Source organism: Mastigoproctus giganteus, chromosome 3 (genome assembly GCF_048544385.1).
Source record: "Mastigoproctus giganteus isolate SK-2022 chromosome 3, ASM4854438v1, whole genome shotgun sequence".
Lineage (NCBI taxonomy): Eukaryota > Metazoa > Arthropoda > Arachnida > Uropygi > Thelyphonidae > Mastigoproctus > Mastigoproctus giganteus.
The window spans coordinates 136,805,565-136,831,073 of record NC_143577.1 but is presented as its reverse complement, the minus strand read 5'-3'; the positions used below and the strand labels follow the sequence as shown (position 1 = coordinate 136,831,073).

General features: G+C 39.1%; 1 protein-coding gene across 1 annotated transcript in view; it reads left to right on the top strand.

The window, feature by feature from the left end:
- LOC150088284 (aminopeptidase N-like) overlaps nt 1-25,509 on the top strand; it is a 488,751-nt gene that overhangs the window by 234,262 nt on the left and 228,980 nt on the right. Inside the window, exons 6-7 of the mRNA XM_090369447.1 lie at nt 4,601-4,714; nt 22,858-22,992. Of these exons, the coding sequence (XP_090225573.1) occupies nt 4,601-4,714; nt 22,858-22,992 (249 nt within the window). The remainder of the gene's footprint in view (nt 1-4,600; nt 4,715-22,857; nt 22,993-25,509) is intronic.

Here is a 25,509-nt window from a genome sequence, read left to right as displayed (position 1 = left end):
ATTTGTGTGTAATTATTTGAACAAGTTGGTTGTTTCAGATGTCATGTTAAGCGGAACTTTTTATTACAACTGACAAGACTCTAGGCAGAAATGAAGTGATGAGACTTTCATTTTATATGTTCAGTTTTCTAAAGAAATGACCCGAAGGAAAAGCCTGAACTCGGGTCTTTTCCACTCGGTGCGGAGAGGACGGCAATTCTACTAACTGTGCTATTTTTGTTATTATGTTATATTTTATGGCATTCTTTTATATTTCATTTTATGTTAATCCTCAGGCATTTTCTGCTGTGAAGGGAATTTCTCTTTTACCTATATATTACTATAATGGTGTTCAAAATTTAAGGACCAGTCAGGTTTTCACTTGTAGCTTCTCATAAGTGTGGCCTGGATATGGGAAAAGCATACCAAAGGAACCTCGTGAGGTACAGAAATGATGAAGGAAACAACACGGACACAACAACGGAAACAAAACGGTACAGAGGGACTTTATTCAAAAATGGCAACATAGCACTTGCTGCCATGATACAGATGCATCACTGCCAAAGATGAAACAAAGGGAAGAGGTGGTCCTCAGTAGGATTGATTTATTGATATTGATATTTATTATTTAAAGCGGTCTCAGCCAACCAATTGCAACCCCGCTGTCAGTTACACATAATTTAGCAGTACTCTTATATACTCCCTCTCCTGTTTGCCCAAGTACAGGGTGGGAATAAACCTGCCATGACCAAAAATATTGATATGAACAAATTGAAAAATAATCAAATTACATAAAAAATAAAATATACATATAATTAAATTTCAGACAAAGTCCGAACTTCATTGGAAAGATCTGCATCTGTTCACAGTCTGTTGGAAAGCCAGCAGCCCTAGGAGCTGCCAAGAAGAGAAATTCCAGCGCCAAGAGCTGCCGAGAGCAGAAATTCCAGCACAAGGAGCTGGAGTTGCAGTGGATATAACAGACTCAAGCCTCCACGATTTCACAGAACTTTAGGTAATTGAGTATAAGGAGCGGAGTTGCAGTGGATATAGCAGACTCAAGCCTCCACGATTTCACAAAATTCTAGGTAATTCGGCATACACCATACCGCATTACAAATCCAAGGCTTCCAGATGCAGAAGAGTCTTCCGCCTAAGAAATATTCCAGTTGCAAAGGCTAGGAAAGCCAAGAAGTTCTCCTGTTTATCAACTAGAATTGTCTCCCAGGCTTCTGCCATAAGATTGAGATTACTAACCCGAGATATCAATTCAATTCGTAGGTCGCAGTACTCCTCACAGTTGTACATAATATGTTCCCATGATTCTCTTTCGCCACAATGGCAACTAGATCTTTCATTAATTCCTAAATCATGCAACTTTGCATTAATCGAACCATAACCAGTTAATAAGAACATAGCTTGTACGTTTGGGGCAAACCATTTGAATTTTATCGAGTCTGCATTTCTTAAATCTGGGAAAAAGTTTTGTGTAATCTGCCCTTTATCACAAACACTCCAACGCTCTTACCAGACTTTTACCAAAGCATCTCAGATTCTTGTCCTTTCCTTTCTGGGATCTGCCAAAATCTCCACCTGTATATATTGAGAAAAGAACAGGGAATGCCATGGCGGATGAAGTAAGTCAATACACAATACAATAAATTCAGATCAATAGGCAATTTTCCAGTCACAATCTGCAAAGCTGGGGTCGACACAGTTCTGCCTGCATACGCACATCCTAAGGTGCATTATTCTTTGAATGTAACTGAGCTTTCTAGTAAATACTTTTCCACTTACACGTTCAAACCAAATTGGTGCACCATACGTTACCATGGGGATAAATACACATTCATATAGCAAGTTCAGGGCCTTACCTTTTATTCCCCAGCAAACTCTAGTGATTCGAGTAATCATCCCAATAAATTTCCTCACCTTTTCTTATAAATAAGTAACATGTGAGTTGAAAGTCAAAGGTCCGTCAAACATAATGCCTAGATATTTTAATTGCTTGCCGATTTTAGGCTCGACCCATTCATTCTAACAACCGGGGGTATTCTACTCGAAAATTGATCCTTGAAAACCATTGTCGTTGTTTTGGTTCCTGATACAGTCAGTTTATGTAACCTACACCAGTTATTAAGTTCAAACAAACCCTGATCTGACCTGGTTTCTAGTTGCATCCGTGTATTTTCTTCAATAGGCAACACGAGATCATCGGCATATGCCACCATCTCTGTATGCTCGAAGTCCCTACGCAACCAGTCCTACAAAACTAGGTTCCACATTAGTGGTCCAAAAACCCATCCTTGTCGGCATCTCCTGGTCACCTCTCGTACAATATAATCAACCGACGAATTAACAGTCACTGTACGGTGCGTGAAGTAGTCCTTTACCACCCTAAAGATCTTAGCTGAACAGCCTGCAAGTCTCAACATCATAAGAACGCTGCTCCATTGAATGGAGTTAAAAGTTTCCTCAAAGTCAATAAAGATTCCAAGGACATACTTACTGTTCGAGCCTAATATATAGTTTCGCAATGCCCGAAGTGCATCTTCTGTTCCACGACCTGGAGTAAAACCATATTGTCTGCCAGACCAGCCTAAGTGTTTTTCAGTATAGTCTTGCCAGCATCCTTTCAAACACCTTTCCTAATCCAGGGAGGAGGCCAATAGGTCGATAATATCGTGGATCCGTGGATCATTCTTTGACCTAGATGGTCCCTTCAGTATCAGCTTTAATAGGGCATCCTTCCATGGTGATGGAAAGGCCCCTCATGCAGGCAGCTATTAAAAGCTTCAAGAAGGATTCATGGTATCAGTCGATGAGCCCGTTAAATGACCTCTCCTTCAATGAGGTCCATCCCTGGGCATTTATTATTCCTTATGTGTTGTACTGCATCACAGAGTTCAGTCAGGCTAAAGGGATCCTCGTCATGTACCCCAGAGTAAGCATGATTAAGCCTTTTCATCAACACCTTTTCCTCATCGTCTTGCTCAGAGATAGTATCTCCAATCAGATGATCCAAAATCGCAGACATACTTTCCTGGTCAGCACCTCCAATAGAGTATGTTGTATCTCCATTGTATATTTTAGTCTTGCCAGTACATAGCTTATATACAATTCCCCATGGGTTCTCATTGCCCACTGTTCTAACCAACGTTCTCCAGACAGTTAAGTTTGATTTCAGTAGGAGATATGGTCACCCCTAATGTCGATACAGGCTTTGCATCGCCTGTATAGACATTAGGGGTGGCCAGATTTCTGTTCCTTTGACATTTTCTGGTGGGTGTGGATGAGCCGCTAGGCGTCTCCCCAGAGCGTCCCATATGTGTTCGATAGGATTTAGATCGACGGAATGGGCAGGCCAATTCATACGAACAATGTCCTCACTTTCCAAAAGCATATCAACAGCTGCAGTGCGATGGGGTGTGGTGTATCATTCATAAACACGAACTCGGGCCAATGGCACCTCGGAAAAGACGCACATGGGGAACGATTACCTCAGTACATTAGCGTGCACTGGTTACAGTACCGCCTTCCAGTATCTGGAGTTGTGTACGTCCATCCAAGATAACGTCTCCTCAGACGAGAACACTCGACCGCCATATCGATCCCTTTCAGTGGTATTTTCGGGGTGATACCATGTGCCAACCTCTCGCTAGATTAGCTGACGTCGAGAATCGCTGCTGCGACTGAATCTACTCTCATCAGTAAAGAGTACCTTAACTAAAGATTTTGTGGTTGTAACCTTTAGAAATAGTGTTGATCCTTAAGTTTTTCACACCAATGTATATTTATATTTGGTAGGGCCAATAAAGATTCTTTATTTTCTTTCAGTTCTGGTGTTGATGTGCCTATCACCATCAGAAATTAATTTTCTAAATGAACAAATATCCACAAGGCGTTCATGTATTCTCTGAGACTTAGTTATTTTTTAGCACATGACGATTAGGAAAGTTTTCTGAAACATTATCTTGCCTCGGCTGCACTGCGTCTAGCAAATCATGGTATGTATATCAGCCAACTCTCGAATTGATTAAGCCTCCTTTTTTTACAGCAAATGAACAGTATAAAAATGTTCATAATCTCCATATGTCAAAAATCTCCATATGTATTGCCCTTGTCAGGAGAAGTGAAATAACTCAAAGAACACTACGGGACCTTGATTACAATACTACAGTAATACTCTCTATGAGATATCGAGCATTGTTTGTAAACAATTGAATGCAGACATTTGTGCTAACACAGTTTCTGGAAAGAATTGCTGGAACACAATAGCTGTAATTCAGAAAGGCAAAATCAGAGGTATTAACATGAGTTTTATTGTCGGATATTAAAAATATAATTTTTAATTATATGGTCATCGCTCTTTTTGTATTTTAGTTGAATATTAGGAAGCATGCTGGTGAAAAAAATAGATCACTCTGATAGTAAAAACTAATGAAATGACGATAGCCTGAAGAAGACTAAGTTATTTCTAGAATTTCTGCTGTTAGGAGTTTTTCCTTGGAATTTCGATTGTTAGAAGTTTTTTTTAGAATTTCATTATTAAATAACTTATTTTCTTTTAATTATTAATTTGATCTCTACAGCTATGTATTTGATTTAATATTTCTCATAGTGGTTTGGTAATCTGGTAACTCCTGAGTGGTGGGACGACTTGTGGCTTAATGAAGGTTTTGCAAGTTATGTAGAATACCTTGGTGTAGAAGCAGTTCATCCAGAATGGGGCATGGTAAGCTCTCCACCTGTCGTTATCACTTTCAAATCAAATTTTAATATGTTATTATATATGTAAGTTAGTGTAAATGCATCAAGTCTGTACACACAAAATTAACGGAAGTTATAGTGACATCGTTTCATTTCACATATTGTAAATGCCTTCACAACGAGTTGCCTCGGATAAATAACGCTTCTCCAATAGAGAAGCGTTACTTATTGTCAGTGGATACCACCACCCAGATGCCCGTTTCAGAGCTCTCTGGCCCATCATCGGTGGGTGGGTTAGGTACCCCTGATGGCATAATATATACACATGATGCATTTACACTAACGTATATGTCCGTATATTTTCTCGCAGTCTGAGGCTGTAGTCCTGAATTTTCATTAATTAGTAAACTACTAGACACCATCTGGCATCTCATATTATGAAATTTCTTTTACAACTGGGTTGAAGCTGTTAGATATAGTAAATAAACCTACCCAGGTAGGTTTATTTACTATATCTAACAGCTTCGTTGTGGAGGTATTCCCAATATGAAATGTGAGTAGTAAATAAACCTACCCAGGTAGGTTTATTTACTACTCACCCACCGATGAGAGTCAAATAGTCCTTAAGTGGCCGTTCAGGTGGTATCCACTGAGAATAAGTAGAAATAGTCTTCTCTGTTGGGAAGCGTTATTTATTCCAGGTATAAATGAGTGCGAGTAAAATGGATGTGACTCCTTTCCTTTTTTCGAGAGGCTTAGGCGTCAGTCCTTCTTTCCGCTAACTCTGAAGCTTTTCTCCAACTTTTAGGAGCCTGTTAAGCAAGCGTTCATATATATCCTTAAACGTCTGTTTTGGTGGTATCCGCTGGGACTGAGAATAAATAACGATAGATTTCTTTATTGAGGAAGCGTTACTTATTCTAAGTATAACCAAATAGGTAAGTCGTTGTGGAGGTATTCCCAATATGAAATGTAATTAAATGTGGTCACAATAATAATTTTGGTTAATTTATTGTAGTAGTAGTAGTAGTAGTAGTAGTGGCATGTGATGCAAGAAAGCAAGCGTATGAGCTTATGCAGCACCAGCCAAAAAAAAAAAAAATTACAAAACAATCTAAATATTTGTCCAGTTCCTCCTTAAATTTATTTAACCTATCAACTTCCACAACGACAGATGGAAGTTTGTTCCAGCAATTAACCACCCGCTGGCTAAAGGCAACTTCCGCACATCTATTCTACATCTATCCTTCCTCAATTTCAATTTATGCCCCCTAAGGTTCGTAATCTACACAAGTGGAATAATCCCATCAGAATTCAGCGTGCTGAACCCATTCAAGGCCTTATACACCTCAATCAGATCACCGCGCAGGTGCCTAGTCTCCAGCTGCTGCAATTTGCAGAACTTAAGCCTCTCGTGGTAAGAGGATCCCCTCATTCCCCTCACCAATCTTGTTGCCCTTCTCTGTCCACGCTCAAGCAAATCTACATCCTTCCTAAAATGAGGCCTCCAGACCTGCACGCAGTGCTCAAGGCGTGGCCTGACCATGGCCTTATACAGAGGGACAATCACCTCATTTTCCCTGCTAACAAAATTCCTGTATATCATTGACAACACCCCATGACCTGACCTGGCAGCCTGTCTGCATTGCTCAGAAAACTTTATATCTGACTGCACAATTACTCCCAGGTCTTTTTCATTTTCTACCACCTTAAGTGTAGTACCACACAGTTGGTACGTTTCTCTGGGGTTACTTCTACCCATATGCAGTATTAGTATTAGTATTAATAATGGCCGCATGGTGCAAGAAAACCTATGGCTTATGCTGCACCAGCCAAAAAAAAAAAAAAAAAAAACGAATAAAACAATGCTAAAAAAAAAAAATAAAACAAATAATAATAAATAAAAGAAAATGAAATTAAACCTTTCCATTCTATGTGCTTCCCTAACCCGAAGGTACTATTCGGATGACCTTTGAATTTCCCCAAACTGTCAGGCGCCTCCGTAACCAGGTGGGAAGGAACAGCAGCAGCAGTGCCTAGGACACGCTTCTTGATTAGACCGGGGTTCGAGCCCGTCACCACCAAATACGGAGAATGCGGAAAGGTCAGGGAATGACCATCGCATATCCCGGAGCAATATGGCCTTAGTTGCTAATGCTCCTAAAAACCAAATAACAACCAAATCCCCAAACTGTCAGCCTCTACCACCCATGTAGGCAACTTATTCCAGTAATTTATAACTCGCTGGCTGAAATAAAACTTCTTGCAGTCCAACATAAACATTGCCCCCCGTAACTTGGATTTACGTCCCCTAGTTCTAGCATCATTTATAATCTTGAAATTTTCGTCCTCATTCATTTTACTGATGCCTCTCAGAGCCTTAAACACCTCAATCAAATCTCCTCTAAGGTGTCTAGTGTCCAAATTCTACAACCCACATATTCGAAGTCTTTCTTCATAAGGACGCCCTTTTGCCGATCTCACCAGGCGAGTTACTCGTCTTTGCACCCTTTCAAGAAGCTCGATGTCTTTCTTTAGGTGCGGTCTCCATACTTTGAACACAGTATTCCAAGTGTGGTCTAACAAAAACCTTATATAATGGGATTATCACGTCCCTATCTCTAATTGCAAAAGTTGTTATCAATGCTCAGAGAATTGCATGTTTGACCATATCATAACACCCAAGTCCCTTTCCTCGAGTACTGGGTTTAGTTGAACTCCACCAAGTAAATAGGTTATTTTGGGATTACTGTTTCCCAGGTATAATACCTTACACTTTGTTGGATTAAAGCATAGCTGCCATTTTTCTGAACATTCCTGAAGTCTATCTAGGTCTCTCTGAAGAAGCTCAGCTTGACAGCGATCATTAACTACTCTACCAATTTTAACATCATCTGAAAATTTAGACATTACGCCCTCTATCCCTTCATCGATGTCGTTTATGAAAATTAAAAACAACATTGGTCCTAATACTGATCCTTGGGGAACCCCACTTCTTACAGCAACCCAATCTGAGGAATAGCCATTTATCACAACCCTTTGTCTCCTGCCCTGAAGCCATCCTGCTATCCATCTAAGGATTTTTCCAGTGATTCCAACCTGTTCCAGCTTATAAAGCAACCGCTCATGTGGGACTGAGTCAAAAGCTTTGCTGAAATCTAATAAAAAAAATTTCGAAATTATTCCCTAAATCCAGTTCGTGAGTGACCTTTTCAAGATAGCGAACCATATTTGTTAAACATGGTTTTTCCTTTACAAAACCATGCTGAGTATCCTTGAGAATTTCAATTCGATCCAAATTATCCTGAATACCACCCTTGATCATTGCCTGCATGATTTTCCTACCACTGAAGTCAGACTGACAGGTCGATAATTTCCCACTTCACTCCTAGAGCCTCCCTTATGTATTAGAGATAATTGGCACTTTTCCAATCCAAGAGAATCTGCCCTGAGTCTAGTGATGCTCGCATAATTAGCCTCAATGGTTCAATGCACTCACTTGCCGCCTCCCTTAAGATTATAGGGTATATTCCATCAACTTCAGGAGCCTTACTGGCCTGCAGGCTCGAAAGTTTTTTCATTAAATAATCTTGCGAAATTTCAATATCATTAATTACATATTTTTCAACTTCGCTCCCACAATTTCCCATTGCCACAAAAGGGTTTTCATTTGTAAATATCGATGCAAAATAACTGTTGAGTTCATCTGCAACGGCAGCTGGTGTATTTAATACTATCCCCTTTCCCTTACGTAAAGGTTCGATCTGGTTTGTCCTGCTCTTCTTGGCATTTATATATGTGAAGATTTCCTTATCCCCCCTCTTTGCTCTGTTTGCTAGTGATTTCTCATAAACTGCCTTTGCCTGTCGAACCTTTTCTGTGGCTCTATTATAGATCATCTTGTAGCTATTATAGGCTTCAGTACTTTTTATTGCTCTGTAACCTTTCCATGCCACCTTTTTCTGCTCAAGTAATGTGGCAACTTCACTATTCATACAACTTGGAACCCTCCTCGGAGAGTATTTTTTTAATGGTAAATACGCATTCAAGGCATCTGTGATTAATGTTTTAAAAGCATACCACAGTTCAATTGTGTTCATTCTCTGTGTGATATCTACCCAGTTAATAGAGGCCATGTAGTACCTTAAGGCATCGTAATTTTCTTTTCTGAAATTATAACCCATTCCTTTGCCTTTTACTACCGCTATCTCTCTCATTATCATCCACCGTAGAACTCCGTGATCACTTCCTGGTACTGGTTCCTCTACTGTGAGCCTGTTATGTCATCTGATTCATGGGTGATGATGAGGTCTAGGATATTCTTTTCTCTAATACTTTCCCTGACAATTTGATACAAATACAGTCATCTAGTTGATTTAAAAATTTTGTTCCCCACGTCAAGTTTCCTTCCAATTTACTCCAATCAATTAGAGGGACATTGAAATCACCCATAATAAATCATTGACGTCTACTTGCCCATTCCATTTGCATGTAGAGGCTTTCGTCATAGTCTTCTCAATCACCTGGTCTGTAGATTACTCCTACTCGCATTATACCTTTGTTTCCAACTATCTCACACCATACAGATTCTATACTAGCACGTAAAATGTCTGAATCCGGGAAAGCTATCGTCGCACTCATGCTGCTTCTGATAAGAAGGATTACCCCATCACCCCTTCTATCTACCTTATCCTTCCTAAATACATTATACAAGCCGTACTGAAACTCATCATCCCCAATTTCTGGGTGGCACCACGTCTCCGTAAGCCATATTATGTTCACGTTACTTGTTTTAACCAGCAGTTAGAATTCGCTTATTTTATTGACGACACTTCTAACATTCCTATATAAACAATTAAGACTTATTGTTCTTGTATATTTAACTACCCTAACACAACCCTTGAAGTTTTTTAGGCTCTCTTCCCTGGCATTAGTTACCCGCTCACTTGAAACCTTTCTGCCCCCAGAACATTTAGATAATATGTCCAGTTGGGGTAACAGATAACAACTCTTGAGGTATGTGTAAGAGTTACTTTGACCAATATTATCAGATAAACGCGTGTGTCAGTATTACCCACATCCCCCCTAACTAGCAGTTTCCCTGAACCTTTAAGGTATCCTCAATAATACTGACAAAAACTTTTGCACGACCTTTGTTTAAGTGTATCCCGTCTCTACAAAACAAATTCCTTCTACCTACAAGTGTGGGCCATGCTGAGAGAAATTTCCCCCCTAAAGCCTTGCAGAGTCCTTCAAGTCTTGAGTTAATCCACAAGGTTTTTAACATATAATCTCTCCTATGGTGTCTGGGCGGAATTGCAGACACATAGACATTGTGGCTTAGCTCGCGGCATTTCCTCAGCATGGTCCTGTATTTTTCCAACAAATCGTCAGTTCGTGTACGCTTAATGTCATTTGTCCCCACATGAATAATAATATTCTCTTTACCCCCCTTAAAATCTGACAATCTGTTGGTGCATCATTAATAGTTGCCCCCGGCAGACATACCCTGGTTCTACTCCACCTATCCTTATTACAAAAAATATTTCCCGTTTCCCTGACAATGGAGTCTCCTAATAAAACAATGTCCTTTTTAACCAGAGTAGTTTGCACTTGGTTTTTCTGTTTTAAGGCCCGAATCGGGTGTGCATCACTTGGTAGATTGCTGGAGTCTTGAGTCCCTGACGAGCTACCAGATGCATTATTCTCGTGGGTAAGCACCCGTTTTTTCAGGGACTCAAATTGTTCCATCAGTGCACAAAATTGTAACTTAAGATCGGTGCACTCCTTACATCGATCAGAAAGAAAAGAATCTCCAGGTGAGCTATGATTAGTCACCAGGTCGATCTTGGAAAATATTCCACAGGTTCCGCAACGGATTAAATCATGACTCACCCGTAAATCGCCATCGGCTATTTCCTTGTGAGTCACGATACCCCGTGACGTGTTTAAGGCAGATCTCGTAACTACCATTATAAAATTAGCTAAACATAAATGAAAATTAACTTTAAAAAATTATATCAATAATATTATTAAAATCAAACTGTTACAAAAAACCTATAACAATAAAAAATAATCCAACAATATCTAAATAAATCAAATATTTAAAAGTACTTTGCATTTGTCAAAGTTAAACTTCAGTTGCCACTTCTCAGCCCATCTGCCCAAATTTTCTAGATCCTGTTGTAGTAACACTGTCATTAACAACCCTGCCAACCTTTGTAACATCTGCAAACTTCGATGGCGCCCCCTTAGCCAGGTGGGAAGGAGCAGGCAGTGCTTTGTACACGCTTCTTGATTAGATCGGGGTTCGAGCCCGTCACCACCAAATACGGAGGATGCGGAAAGGTCAGGGAATGACCACCGCATATTCCCGTAACAATATGGCCTTAGTTGCTAATGCTCCTAAAAGCCAAATAACAACAAAAACAAACTTAGACACTAAGCCTGATATACCTTCATCAATATCAGTGATAAATATACAAAACAACAGTGGACCCAACACCGAACCCTGTGGGACTCCACTACTAACATTTGTCCACGAAGAGCAGCACCTATTGATTACCACCCTCTGTCTTCTCCCACTCAACCATCCTTTTATCCATTGTAGCAACTTACCCTTAATACCATTCTGCTCCAATTTGTACAGTAGTCTTCCATGCGCAACAATGTCAAAAGATATCAAAATTATTTTTTGCATCCAGTTCCTTTGTAACGACATCATAATAACCAATCAAATTTGTTAGACAAGACTTTCCCTTAAGAAACCCATGCTGTGTCTGAATTATTGCTGCAGTCTTGTCTAGATGATCTGCAATGCATCTTTAACCAGTGATTCCATTATTTTACCCGGAATAGAAGTTAAACTAACTGGTCTGTAATTACTCGTGTCACCCTTCGATCCCCCTTTGTGAATTGGGAACACATTTGCACATCTCCAGTCCGTCTGGACCTCCCCTGAGTCCAAGGATGCGCTCATAATTATGGCTAAGGGTTTGCTTACTTCCTTTGCCGCCTCCTTTAATATAACTGGATAGATCCCAACCATCCCAGGTGCCTTTCTTACTCCTTCACTTTGTTCTCAGTTATTACAAAATCATTAAGCACCCTGTTGTGGCATTCTCAAACCTTAATAACTCCTCATGTGTGAATGTAGATGCAAAATACTCATTCAGTTTGTTTGCTATCTGAGCAGGATCATCAACAGTCGAACCATCGATATCAAGTGTAAAGACATGGTGAACTTTGTACTAAATTACAGTCTGTTACTTTTCCCGCAGTCTGAGACTTTAGCCCTGAATCTTTTTTAAGTATGTTACTATAATATACCAATTACAAGCATTCATTTTTATGCGAAAAATAATAAAAAATTACTTTACACTGCGATTTATTTATTGTTCTAATTTAATATCATACTAGCTGTACCTGTTGCGCAAATTTCGCAGTTGGTAGCAGAGGTTACTCTAGTTGTACTAAAGATATGCAGTGCGTGTTTTGTCGTGAGCAGGTAAGCCAGTACGCGTCGAATCCTTTCTCATTTCTTGTATCTGATAAAACTTATAAATTTTCTTTCGTTTCACCATCTTTCCGATTATTCAAAATGTGCACATTGTGTAACAATTTCACACGTTCAAAATGTAGCACAATCTCTAAAATACTTCTTTGAAAACCACATTTTTTATATTCTTGTGCCCTTCTGGTAACCTTATCTTAATATGCTGGAATGATCTGATCCGAGACATTACTACATACAATTGGCCGTGACTAAATACAGGGTTAGTAAGCGAAATTCCCACTCTATCAAACGTTTGCTTGCCCTTTACTTTTATTTATAGTCATAGCAAAAGCCAGCCGAATTGGAAACTGCCAAATGAAAATGGCGAAGTCGAATCGGATGGAGTCAAATCTACACGCGGTATGAGTACCGGTTTTCCTTTAGCTTCTCCTGTTATTATTTCTAGATCCAAACAATTCTGATGCATAACTTTGACTATAAGTCTCGTGCCATTGATCAATCCTTCTGAAATTGCCATATTCTGCAGCAAATTAAAATAATCCCTGACTTTTTCACACTTAAAATGTAAGGCTTGACAATGAACAGACCTTTCACTAAGTAGCCAATACTGTGACATATTAAATCTTTCGGATCCGTAAATGCACATTTCAGACCGATCCTGAATGCATTTGCAGGTGCACGAAAACGCGTGTTTCTTCTTTGCCGCAAGGTACGTTCAACACGACTAGTCAGAGTAGCATGGCGGCGTAGCGGGCTACTTTTTCAATTAACAACAACTGATGATTAAACGTATGGTATGCACATGGTATGATCAATAGTTCCTTGCTATCAGATAAATATTATACGCTTTCTTTCGTGGGCTTAGCCGATCCAGTAATGGAAAAGGCAGGTGATATTTCCGATATTCAGAGAGGTGCTATTGTTGAAGCACTTTCAGCATAAACCATAATTGAGAAAACAAAGAATATCTGTGTATAGAGAACAACCGTCTCAAAAGTATACAATGAGTGGAAGACAAAAAGAGAATGAACTCTAAAAGGAAGAAATGCGACAGAAAGTATGGACACCAAGCACAACACTGCAGGAATTTAAAACGAATTGTGCTGCGTCAGAATAGAAGATCCGCATTTCAGATACACGACAACTAAAAAATTCAAAAAAGAAAAACCCGTTTCAAACCACTTTGATGTCACACAGACCACAACAAAAACAACTCCAAGAACTGTCGTTAACGATATCATGGATGTCATTGTGTGCCCTGCAAAATTAAATTTAACAAAGAAGAGGGTAAGCGTCATTTCAGCGCTAGAAATGAGTCTTTGGTTGTTTTTTACTGAAGTGACCAAGTAAAAGACCAAGTGACCAAGGTGTTGTCATTTTGAATAAGGAATGTTCAAGGTCTCTTCTTGGATGCAATCCTATTAATAGTAAAATGATGACGAGCAGACTTCAGAGTCAACTAGTAAATCTCACAGTTTTAGTTCCATATATGCACACCGACATTAACAGCCACAGATGAAGATATGAATGTTTATTATGAAAATTTCCAAGCAGTTCTTGACCTGGTTCCAAAAAATGGATGTTTGGATACTTATGCGTAATTTCAATGCAAAAGTAGGCAAGACAGTTTCTTCTAGTCCGGAATGTGGAAAGTTTAGTCTTGGCACAAAAAATGAACGGGGAGAAAGATTAATTGAATTTTGTCATCTGAACAGTCTTGTCGAATGTAACACCTGCTTTCAGCAATACCCGATATGGAAATCTCCTGATCATAAAACAAGGAATCAAATAGATTACATCCATATTCATCAAAGATAGCGTTCCAATGTTATCACAGCAAAGACACTTCCTGGTGCAGATTGTGGCAGTGATCATCAGCTACTTCACATAACTCTCAAGCTTAAGCTGAAAAAGGTCATGAATATGATTTTCCCTAGATGACTGGAGGTAGAAAATATTCCCAACGATTATATAATTGAAACAAGAAATCGTTTTCAAGCTCTATAAGAACCAGATGATGAAATGCTGCGTGAGGAAATGTGAGAAAATACAAAAAGAATTATTAAGTATTCAGCAAATAGATAGAGAAAGGAAAAAGATTAGGAAGCCATGGATTACAGAAACCACTTTTAAACTTATTAAACAGAGAAGAACTGCAAAAGCCCAGGGCATACATGGAAACGAACAGTTGAGGAACTGAGCAACTTCATAAAGCGCTGTTTAAGCCAGGACAAACAGGTTCTTTGAATCGAATACCACAACAAACGGAACAACGCCAAGAAGATGTATAATGTCTAGGAAGTCTGTCACTAGGAAGATGTATGATGTATGTTAGTAAGTCCTTAAGACAAAACTTCCGTCCAATTAAAGGAAGGTGGAAAGAACACTGTGAGCAGCTCTTCATAGCACCTGTTGACACTAACTATCTGCCATCCCGTTTTCAAGAGTGTGATCATGAACCGTTCCACTGAAGGAAGAAGTCGAAAAAGCCATCAGAGAACTGATGCATATGACTGATGAAGTGACTCATCAAGGCAAGTCACTTGCCTTGATGAAATCCCAGCAGAATTGATTAAAGTCACAGGTGTGAAGGGCGTCGAGTTTTTTCATAAAATTATTGTAAAGATTTGGTAAATGGGACAGTGGCCATCAGATTTGAAGAAATCAATTTTCATTCCCTTTACCAAAAAAATGGTCTGCACGTGTAGCACAATGGTATTGCCAAAGTCCTCCCCACACCTGGTGAAAAAGCCCTTCGAATCCCATCGATGATGCGAGGAACTTTAATGGGCTTTTTTCACTCCGTGGCTGAGTTAGTCGGTCTCAGACGTAGATGGTAAGGTTTTTTCCCACAGAAACTAGGGGTTTTCATCCAGCAAAACAGATAAATCGACCATAGAACACACGCAATTAACAGACATTAGACACACAGCACGACAGATGAATTTAATTATTCCGGCGGCCTAAAAATAATAGTATGGTTTTTTTTTTACCAAAAAAGGAGATCTGAAAATTTCCTCAAATTGGACTCTTTTTGTTAATAGTCCAATTTGTTCAAATTGGACTATTAGTCTAATTTCTCATACTAGCAAGATTCTTCTTAAAATCGCATTAAACAGAATTTCACGAAAACTTGAAGAAGAAATGCTAGAAGAGTAAGCAGGTTTCAGAAAGGGCAGAGGAACCAGAAATCAGATCTTTAGTCTATAACTGATTATTGAAAAATGCAAAGAATTCAATGTTCCTGTCGTTTTGTATTTTATAGATTATTCAAAAGCATTTGATTGTGTTCAACATGAGAAACTATGGGTAACGATGACTAATATGGGATTCACAATTCACATAATTCAGCTGATTAAGCTACTATGCTAGGAATAGGAAGGAACTGTGAGAAGGAACATGGGAAACGCAGACTTTTCCAAAATCGGTAAAGGTGTCAGGCAGGGCTGCATTTTGTGACCTCATCTTTTTAATCTTTACGCTGAAGATATAATGCGTGAGGCTTTGGAAGATTTAGACACTTGCATCAAAATTGGAGGACTGAAGATAAACAACCCTCGTTATGCAGATGATACTGTGATAATTTGCAATTCCAAAAATCATCTTAAAGAAACTCTGAGGAGGGTATGTGAAGCAAGTAAGAAAAAAAAGACTGCTTCTAAATCTGTGTAAAATTAAAATGATAGTGACTGATGATAATCTGGATTCTAGTAAAGTGAAGGATAATGGACAAGATATCGAAGAAGTTGATGAATTTGATTACTTAGGGTCAAAAATAAATAAAAACAGTGACTGTTCAAATAACGACAGGAAGAGACGACAGGCAATTGCTAAAACGTTGGTCACTGATCTGACGAAATTATGGAGATTTGCCCCTAAAGACGAAACTGATAATCATTAATTCGTTAATTTTTCCGGTTGCTACTATAAGTGGATCTAAGTGCCGCTATAATCGGATGCGAAGGATGGAACCTGAAAAGGGTTGACAGGAAGAAAATTGAGGCATTTGATATGTGGTGTTACAGGAGAAAACTACATGTCTCTTACCTTAATCGAAGAACAAAATGAGTGGGTATTGAATAAAATTGGCAGGCCTAAATTCTTCTTCATAGCATCAACAGAAGAAAACACACATTTTTTGGACACATAACAAGGAGGGAAAACTTTCTGTTGAAGAATATAATGGAAGGAAAGATCGAGGGGAAGAGGAGCAGAGGAAGATCTTCAACTAGGTGGAAGGATGGGATTAGTAAACTTCTGGGCATTTTTTGCTGTGATATTTTGCTATGCCGCTCGTAGAGCACAAGATCGATGCATTTGGAGGAATTTGTTGGTGGCCACAACAGTTCCTCAGGGAGTTACGTGACTGGAAGAAGAAGTATATTAGAATTCTCTATGATTGAACGTGAGATCGAAAAGATTGTGTAGTTGCTTTTCAGAAAGGACTATGCCAGTTTGTATTTTACAAATGATGTAAGCCATTAGGCACTTTAATGCCTATTTTATTATGCGACTAATATAAAACTATTAATTACTGTATTAATTGTATATATATTAATAGTAATAATAGTATTATTAACTAAGCTGTATAAATTATTGGAAGGATTATCATATTGTCTTGCTAATACGTACATAGATATAAAATAGCTATTAGTGTGACTAAGGGATATTTATATCATTAATTTGCACAAGCTGAGATTTCACAGATATAGTAAAATATAGTGGCATACTGAGGAGATATTTCTCATATATCAAATCGATGGGATTATTATTATTGTTTTTGTCTCTGAGTCTTTAGTATAGGGTCGTATCTGTGACAATCCATCACCACCGTATACAATGTGCTGAGTACATAACTATAAGGCCTCCTGTAAAATATGTTTACCGAAACAGAGCCAATGAATTTCATTGTAATCATGTACTGATTACACAAAAAGCGTCAACACCACATCACTACTGTTGAACCTGGTGAAATCAGGAAAATCTAGACTGAAATGAGGCTAGGAGAAATTCTGTCCCCTAAATTCCTGCCCATTGACAGGTCAGAGAGGAAGAGGAGGAGTTGTAGATCAATCAGCTTCCAGGCAGAGATTAGTATTAGTATTAGTATTAGTAACGGCCGCATGGTGCAAGAAAGCCTATGGCTTATGCTGTACCAGCCAAAAAAAAAAAAAAAAAAAAAAATCCGAACAATAAAAACAAAAAAAAATAAATAAATAAAATAAATAACTAAATAATAATAATTAATAAATAAAAAAATAAAATAAAATATAAATAAAAAGGAAATTAAACCTATCATCCTATGCGCTTCCCTTACCCGAAAGTACTATCCAGATGACCTTTGAATTTCCCCAAACTGTCGGCCTCTACCACCCATGAAGGCAACTTATTCCAGTAATTTATAACTCGCTGGCTAAAATAAAACTTCCTGCAGTCCAATCTAAACATTTCCCCGCGTAACTTGAATTTATGTCCCCTAGTTCTAGCATCATTTATAATCTTTGAAAATGTTGTCCTCATTCATTTTACTGATGCCTCTCAGAGCCTTAAACACCTCAATCGAATCTCCTCTAAGGTGTCTAGTTTCCAAACTCTGCAACCCACATATTCGAAGTCTTTCTTCATAAGGACGCCCTTTTGCCGATCTCACCAGGCGAGTTACCCTTCTTTGCACCCTTTCAAGAAGCTCGATGTCTTTCTTTAGGTGCGGTCTCCATACTTGAACACAGTATTCCAAGTGTGGTCTAACATAAGCCTTATATAATGGGATTATCACGTCCCTATCTCTACTTGCAAAAGTTCGATAGATCATCGATAGGACACCATGGGCCTTCCTTGCAACCTGTTTACAATGCTCAGAGAATTTCATGTCTGACCGTATCGTAACACCCAAGTCCCTTTCCTCCAGTACTGGGTTTAGTTGAACTCCACCAAGTGAATAAGTTTTTTTGGGATTACTGTTTCCCAGGTGTAATACCTTACACTTTGTTGGATTAAAGCACAGCTGCCATTTTTCTGACCATTCTTGAAGTCTATCTAGGTCTCTCTGAAGAAGCTCAGCTTGACAGTGATCATTAACTACTCTACCAATTTTAACATCATCTGCAAATTTAGACATCACAGATATAAGAGTTCAGTCTGTGACAATAATTAACACAGTTCCAATGCGAAGTTCGTCGTGTGATTTGCAGTCTTTAGTAATAATAAGTCCAAAATCAACCCATTTCATAGGGTTTCAGTCATAGAAGAATCAGGTCTTTGGTCTACACTGAACGCCAAGTCCAGGAAAAGGTCAATCAAGTATAATGCCTAACAAGATTCAGCCAAAATTCAGTTTATTCCATTAGGATTCAGTCATAAACAGAAGTATTAGGGCATTAAGAAGGTCAATCAGGTATAATGTGTAATTAAGATTCAGTCGTAATTCATTTCATTCCATGAGGGTTTAATCTTTATGAGACCATGAGTGTTTAATCTTTCTCAGACAATGAGAGTTCAGCCTTTATGAGACCATTAGGGTCCAATCTATATTAGAAGAATTGGATCCTTGGATTGGTGTAGGTCATTACTTCTCTCCTCATTTTTTGGAAATATCAAATTATCTGAAAATTTAGAAAATTCTGTTGAACTAACGTCCCTTTATGACAGATTCCAGCAAACTTAGCCATCCCTAATGTTTATTAAAATCATATATTTGATTGCACAAAACTTGAAATTGAATACTACGCGATGATTTGCAGTCTTCAGTAATAATAAGTCCAAAATCAGTCCATTTCATAGGGTTTCAGTCACAGAAGAATCAGGTCCTCGGTCTTCAGTGAATGCTATTGGCGACTAAGGCCATGTTGCTCCGTCCCTTCAAGTTGCATGTGTTCTGAGATCGCTTTTCTGTTTGCTGGACGAAAACCCCGAGTTTCCCGGAGGAAAAAACATGCTACTATCGCCTGAGACGACTAATTCAGCCACGTTGGAAAAAGATCTGTAAAAATTCATCCCTTCATTGACGGGATTCGAACGCAGGTCTTTTCCACCGGGTATGGGGAGGATGGCATTCCTACCAACTGTGCTACCACGAGGGCACTACGCGATCGAAGTATTAGAAAAGGTAATTATTAAATCCTAAATTTGACAGTTCTATAAAATGTGTGTGTATATCACCAGCATGTAACGAACATACTAGAGTAATGATAAAGTAATGATATGAATCTATGCATATTAAATAAACCGAAAATGCATTAATCAAATTTTATATACAGTATTCACTAAAATGTATGAATATAAAAATATGTAAAATTAATTACTCTTAAACTAATTGATATTAACTAATTAAAGCTAATTGCTGAACTAACTAATCAACTAATTAATTTGGATTAATTAAGCCATAAATTACGTTAATTTTAAGAAATTCTGCTGCAATAAAAAAAAGCATAGAGGCGCGCGACTGCGTACATAGCGCTGGCTTCGAAACACGTGTTCGCCCATTTATTATTGAAAGATGAAACGGTAAGAATATCGGCTAGGTTCTTTTATAAAAATCATTTCGTTATTAAAATGAAGTTATAATCTGTCGAACTAACATTCCTTTATGAGAGATACCAGCAAATTTAACCCTTCCTAATGTTTATTAATATACGTTATTACATATTTTATACGATATAGATAATACACTGGTGTGCAAAACTTAAGGACCAACACTATTTCTAAAGGTTACAACCACTAAATCTTTACTTAAGGTATTCTTTACTGATGAGAGTAGATTCGGTCTCAGCAGCGATTCTGGATGTTAGCTAATCTGGCGAGAGGTTGATACACGGTAAAAAAAAAGGTAAACTGCAGCCATTATCAACCCACTGCAGGATGGAAGCCTCCTCAACAATTCATGCTGAGGGACATGGACCATAATCTACCATGCTGCTCCAGTGCGGGTTGGCAGATCGACCGTATTTAGCAGTCAGGGGCTTGAATCCCGGTCTACTCAAAGAGCGTGTGCTACTGCACTCCCGCTCTTGACCACTCGGCTACGGAGGCATCACCTTGTAAACATCACTGAAAGGGATCGATATGGCGGTCGAGGTGTTCTCGTCTGGAGAGGCGTTATCTTGAATGGATGTACACAACTCCAAATACTGGAAGACGGTACTGTAACCGATGCACGCTACTGTACTGAGGTAATTCTTCCCGTCTGTTTCGGGAAGGATTACCTAAATGTGCGTCTGTGTCGAGGTGCCATTGGCCCCGAGTTCGTGTTTATGGATGATAACACCACACCCCATTGCACTGCAGCTGTTGATATGCTTTTGGAAGGTGAGGACATTGTCGTATGTATTGGCCTGCCCGTTCCGCCGATCTAAATCGAACATATATGGGACGCTCTGGGGAGACGCCTAGCGGCACGTCCACACCCACCAGAAAATGTTCACCAGCTGAAGATGGTGCTGACAGAGGAATGGACGATGTTACCGCAAGAACTTATCAACAACATTGTTCTAAGTATGCATTGACATTAGGGGTGGTCATATCTCCTACTGAAGACCACCTCTTCTCTTTGTTCTATCTTTGTCAGTGATGCATCTGTATCATGCAGCCAAGTGTATGTTGCCATTTTTGAATAAAGTCCCTCTGTGCGGTTTTGTTTCCGTTGTTGTGTCGGTGTTGTTTCATTCATCATTGCTGTACCTCACGAGGTTCATTTGGTATGCTTTTCCCATATCCGGGCCACTCATATGAGAAGCTACAGGTGCAAACCTGACTGGTCCTTAAATTTTGCATAGCAGTGTAACTTATTATCTATGGCGATACTTCATTATAAGCTATTTTTCTAGCTTTCATAGATCTACGTAATGATAGTATGAGATTCATAGAAACAGAGAGTGAGTCCACTAAATACATTTTTATTTATGCATTGATGGGGTCAGTCCCCGTCGAAGTACCTATTTTTACGCGTACTACGCGTACATCTATGTATTTAGTCAATATGTGTGTGTATATATAAAATACATATAATATATTAAATTATTTAATAATTTAGTGGATTAATTTAATAGCATAGAATCCCATAATTATTTATTTAAATAGCATAGAGTCGAATCATTATTTATTACGTATTTCGGCTTATTATAATTGATACTACTTAGTATAGTGTCAGTTATATTTTCGCTTCTAGTTGATGATATATATACACTGAAAGGACAGAATGCATGGGATACCTCGTTCCTGGGCAAGGCGACGCTGTCACTCCTCTCGCTAGTGGACGAACCCACCACTTGGCAGGTATCTAGGTACACTGCATCACTGCATTCACGTAGACGGTAATTCGATGTCAGTATGGATACACGTCGTGACTTAACCGAATTCGAAAGAGTCGCGGTGACTAGTGGGTGCCGACGCATGGATCACTCTATCGCGAAGGTGGTACTTTGAAATTGTACTACTTGTATATTAGTAATCTTCTTCCATTGAATCGTATCCTTTTTCTTTTGCTGATGATGCCACATTGCATTCCACCACAGCCAGCGGTCGTTCCAATTTGAGAAACCTTGTCCTGCAACAACAGCTTCAACTTCTCGATATCTACTGCCAATTCCTTAAATAATTCCAGGTAATCTCCTGTGGTGCAAAGATAACTTAGTTAATTTTAATCCCTATAAAACTCAGTCCTGTCTGATATCTCGCAAAAGGAATTTTTATTGTCCTCTGCTTATCTTCTACGACACTCAAATTTCACATATCTCTATTAGGGATTACCCTGACTTCTAATCTCTGTTTACATAAGCACGTCACAAAAGTTGCTTCCTCTGCACCTAAAAACTGGGTTTTTTTCTTTCGCTCTCTATGTTATTTTTCTTCTAAACAGCTATTCGCTCTGTACAAATTTGAAATCCGCCTACCATGGAATATTGTTCCCATATCTGAAGCATTGTCCCCATAAGCTCTCTCAGGCTTCTAGATTCCATTCAAAAGAGGGCAGTTCTGTTAAATCAATGACCCATCTCTAACATAGTCTCTCCACTCTGTCTCATAGATGTACTATTTCTGCCGCATGCTTTTTTATAGATACTTCCGTGGGAACTATTCTCCTGAATTGGCTTCTATTATTCGCCTTCCCCTTCCGAAACACGTGCGGCAACTAGTTAGCTTCCCTTTACTGCCCAAATTCAAACTCACAGAACAAACTTTTCTTTTTCCTCATTTATTCCTTAAATTTCCGTTTTCCGGAACTACCTTTCTTCACACATAGTTCCTGAAAAATACAATCTATAGAAATTTAAATGTCAATAAGTATTATCTTTCATCATCTCAAACTTCAACCCATGCACGGTACTAATTAGAGATTACATATTTATATCAATAAATGGTGTTTTGAAACCTACAGGTGTACAGTTAATTTTGGTGGTATATTTACATACGCAGATTAATGTAAATTGTATTTTCTTTCATTACTTTTTTTCCTGGAAGCAGCTCATTGTTTACCATGATTTAAATATTTCTTTGTAACTATGTGTCTAAATATGTGGCTTTCTATGCCCATGGTTCTAGGATGCTGACAACTTAGATCTAATGTTCGATAATTATTATATTTTCTGAATATAGTTTCTAGCACTTTATCAAAGTTAAATGAGATTTAAAATATAACTATTGATATCATTAAACAGGAGCAACAGTTTGTAGTGGATGATCTGCAGGACGTCATGGACTTAGACTGTTTGAAGACATCGCATCCGGTATCTGTACCAGTTGGACATCCAGATGAAATCAATGAAATATTTGACAGGATTTCTTATGGCAAGGTGAGGAATCTACTGGCATTATATGAACTAGTAGATATTTCTTTTGGCATCTAAAGCAAAAAATTATAAGTATATGTCATCTTGATTTTGATATTCACTTTCATATTAGATAAAACAGTATAACAAAATTTTCATAATTTCAGTTTTAATACACTTCTCGACAAAATTAACAGAACACGTAGAGAAAGTGGTATAACTCGTTCAGCTTGTGATGAAGCGAGTCAAAATTCGGTATAGGAGTGCACCATACAATGAGAATGAAATTGGGATAGAGCGAGAAACCTGGCATAGATATAAGGGACATTTATAGGGGTTGTAAAAAAATTACCAAAAGGATCACATTACAGAAGTAGATACAGTGTTCGAAAATATGGTCACATGACATCAATACCACACCAACGGCTAAACATGCCTGACAGCGGTGAACCATGCATTAAATCCCATTCTTCCATCAGCGCAGAACTTAGCTCACCAAGTGACGAGGAGTTGGCTATCAGTGTGGTATTGCAATGAAACGCCCATTGCAATGAAACGCCCACACATGTTCAATCAGCTTTAAGTCTGCTGATGGTGCTGGCCACGGCAGTCGTTGCATATCTTCAGTTTCAAGATATTCCTCCATCACTTGAGCTCTATGTGCAGCGCCATTTTCGTGCATGAAAAGAAAATCTGGCCACGGCAGTCGTTGCATATCTTCAGTTTCAAGATATTCCTCCATCACTTGAGCTCTATGTGCAGCGCCATTTTCGTGCATGAAAAGAAAATCTGGCCACGGCAGTCGTGGCATGTCTTCAGTTTCAAGATATTCCTCCATCACTTGAGCTCTATGTGCAGCGCCCTTTTCGTGCATGAAAAGAAAATCTGGGCCAACTGCCCCCTAAAAATTCGCACATAGGGTTCGAGGATCTGTTCTCGGTACCTCTGCGCAGTTATGGTACCCCTTTCAACGATAAGAAGAGGGGTGAGGCCGTTGATCATTATTTCCCCTCCCCAAACGAGAAGACCGCCTCCACCATTAGTGTCTCTTTCTCTGCTGTTGGAATGATGGTACCGCATTCCTCCTTTTCTTCAGATGAAATAATTTGTAGAAAAAGAGGAAAGCAGTACCATTATATGGACATCAGAGAAAGAATCTGCTTGTAGGCTAAAATGGGACTCATCAGAGAACAGAACTGTACCACATTTGTTATGCCTCCAAGTCACATGTTCATAGTGGCAGTTTCACCGAGTTCTGCGTTAGTTTAGATTAATGGGAAACAAACTATTGGCTTCCTTGCATAGAGTCCACTTCAACTGAGCCATCTTAATACAGCCATGTTGGGAATCTTTTCCGCTGTGGCGGCAGAAACCTCAAGAGATAGTCGATGACATGACATCGTAGGGTCCCATCTTTCTGTTAGAGCCAGATAGCGGTATTTTCTGGTTGACGTATCCCTCGGGCGACCTTGGCCAGCTCTTTTTGCTATGGTTCATATCTTCCGAAACCACTTCCATAGGGCACTTGCTACAGGCACCTGCAGTTGCTTGGCTTCAAGTCATCCAATGGCCCGCCATCTCAAAGAATATCTAAACGACGATAACTTGCCATCCTAACTACTGGAGATGTGGCTGTCCCACTGTGAAAGCCAAAAAACGGGAATGGCGTAATGTAGTCGCAACCCGTGTTTTTATCGGCATGAATAATTTTTATAATGTGCTGCTCTGTACGGTGGTAGGGATTTCTATTGGATTCACGGAATTTGCATGCGGATGCCTATTATATCAAATATTCTTCTTCGGCGACACTGTTCACAATAAAATATTAATGAAAAACATTATGTTCTGTTCATTTTGCTGATCAGTGTATTGCTGCTAAGCAGTGTAATTTGCGTTAAGCACCAAAGCACTGATAGGTTTATGTTGAACAAAACATTCATATACGTTGTGTTTCCAACTGTATCCATTCTCCAGTGTGCACGAAAAACCCGATTTTTCATAAATAAAACCACGTTGTGGTAAAGCCGTTAAAAATTCTTCCCAGTGAATGACATTCTAAACCTGTCCTGTTCCACAAGGTGTGGTAGTTTAATTTGGAAATGGCGGTACGAGATAAATTCTATTAACACTTTGCTAGTATTACTAGAAGTGATCTAAGAACCAAGCATATTGCTGCTTCCTTAACCTCATATATTTTAGGATGAAACAGTGAGATTGTAAGTGAAAATTTCCACCTGACAGACAACTAGCGAGCACTGAGCTCAGCTGGAAACCTAGGTAACCAAAATTACCCTCGATGAGACCCGATCCTGGGAATGACATATGCACTGAATGGACAGCCAGCCCTGGCACTGGAATCTGCCTGGACATTTCTATCCATGATATAACTAATAACAGAAATGCTATTGCAGAGCCATACTGGCGATCTGAGCCAGCTCCCTAGCCTGGCTCACTGTCTCTCCCCTCCCCTGCGGGAAGGGGGGATGACGGTCCCCTGTCCCCCCTGCTCTCCACCCCTCACCTTTCCTCTGTTGGGGCATG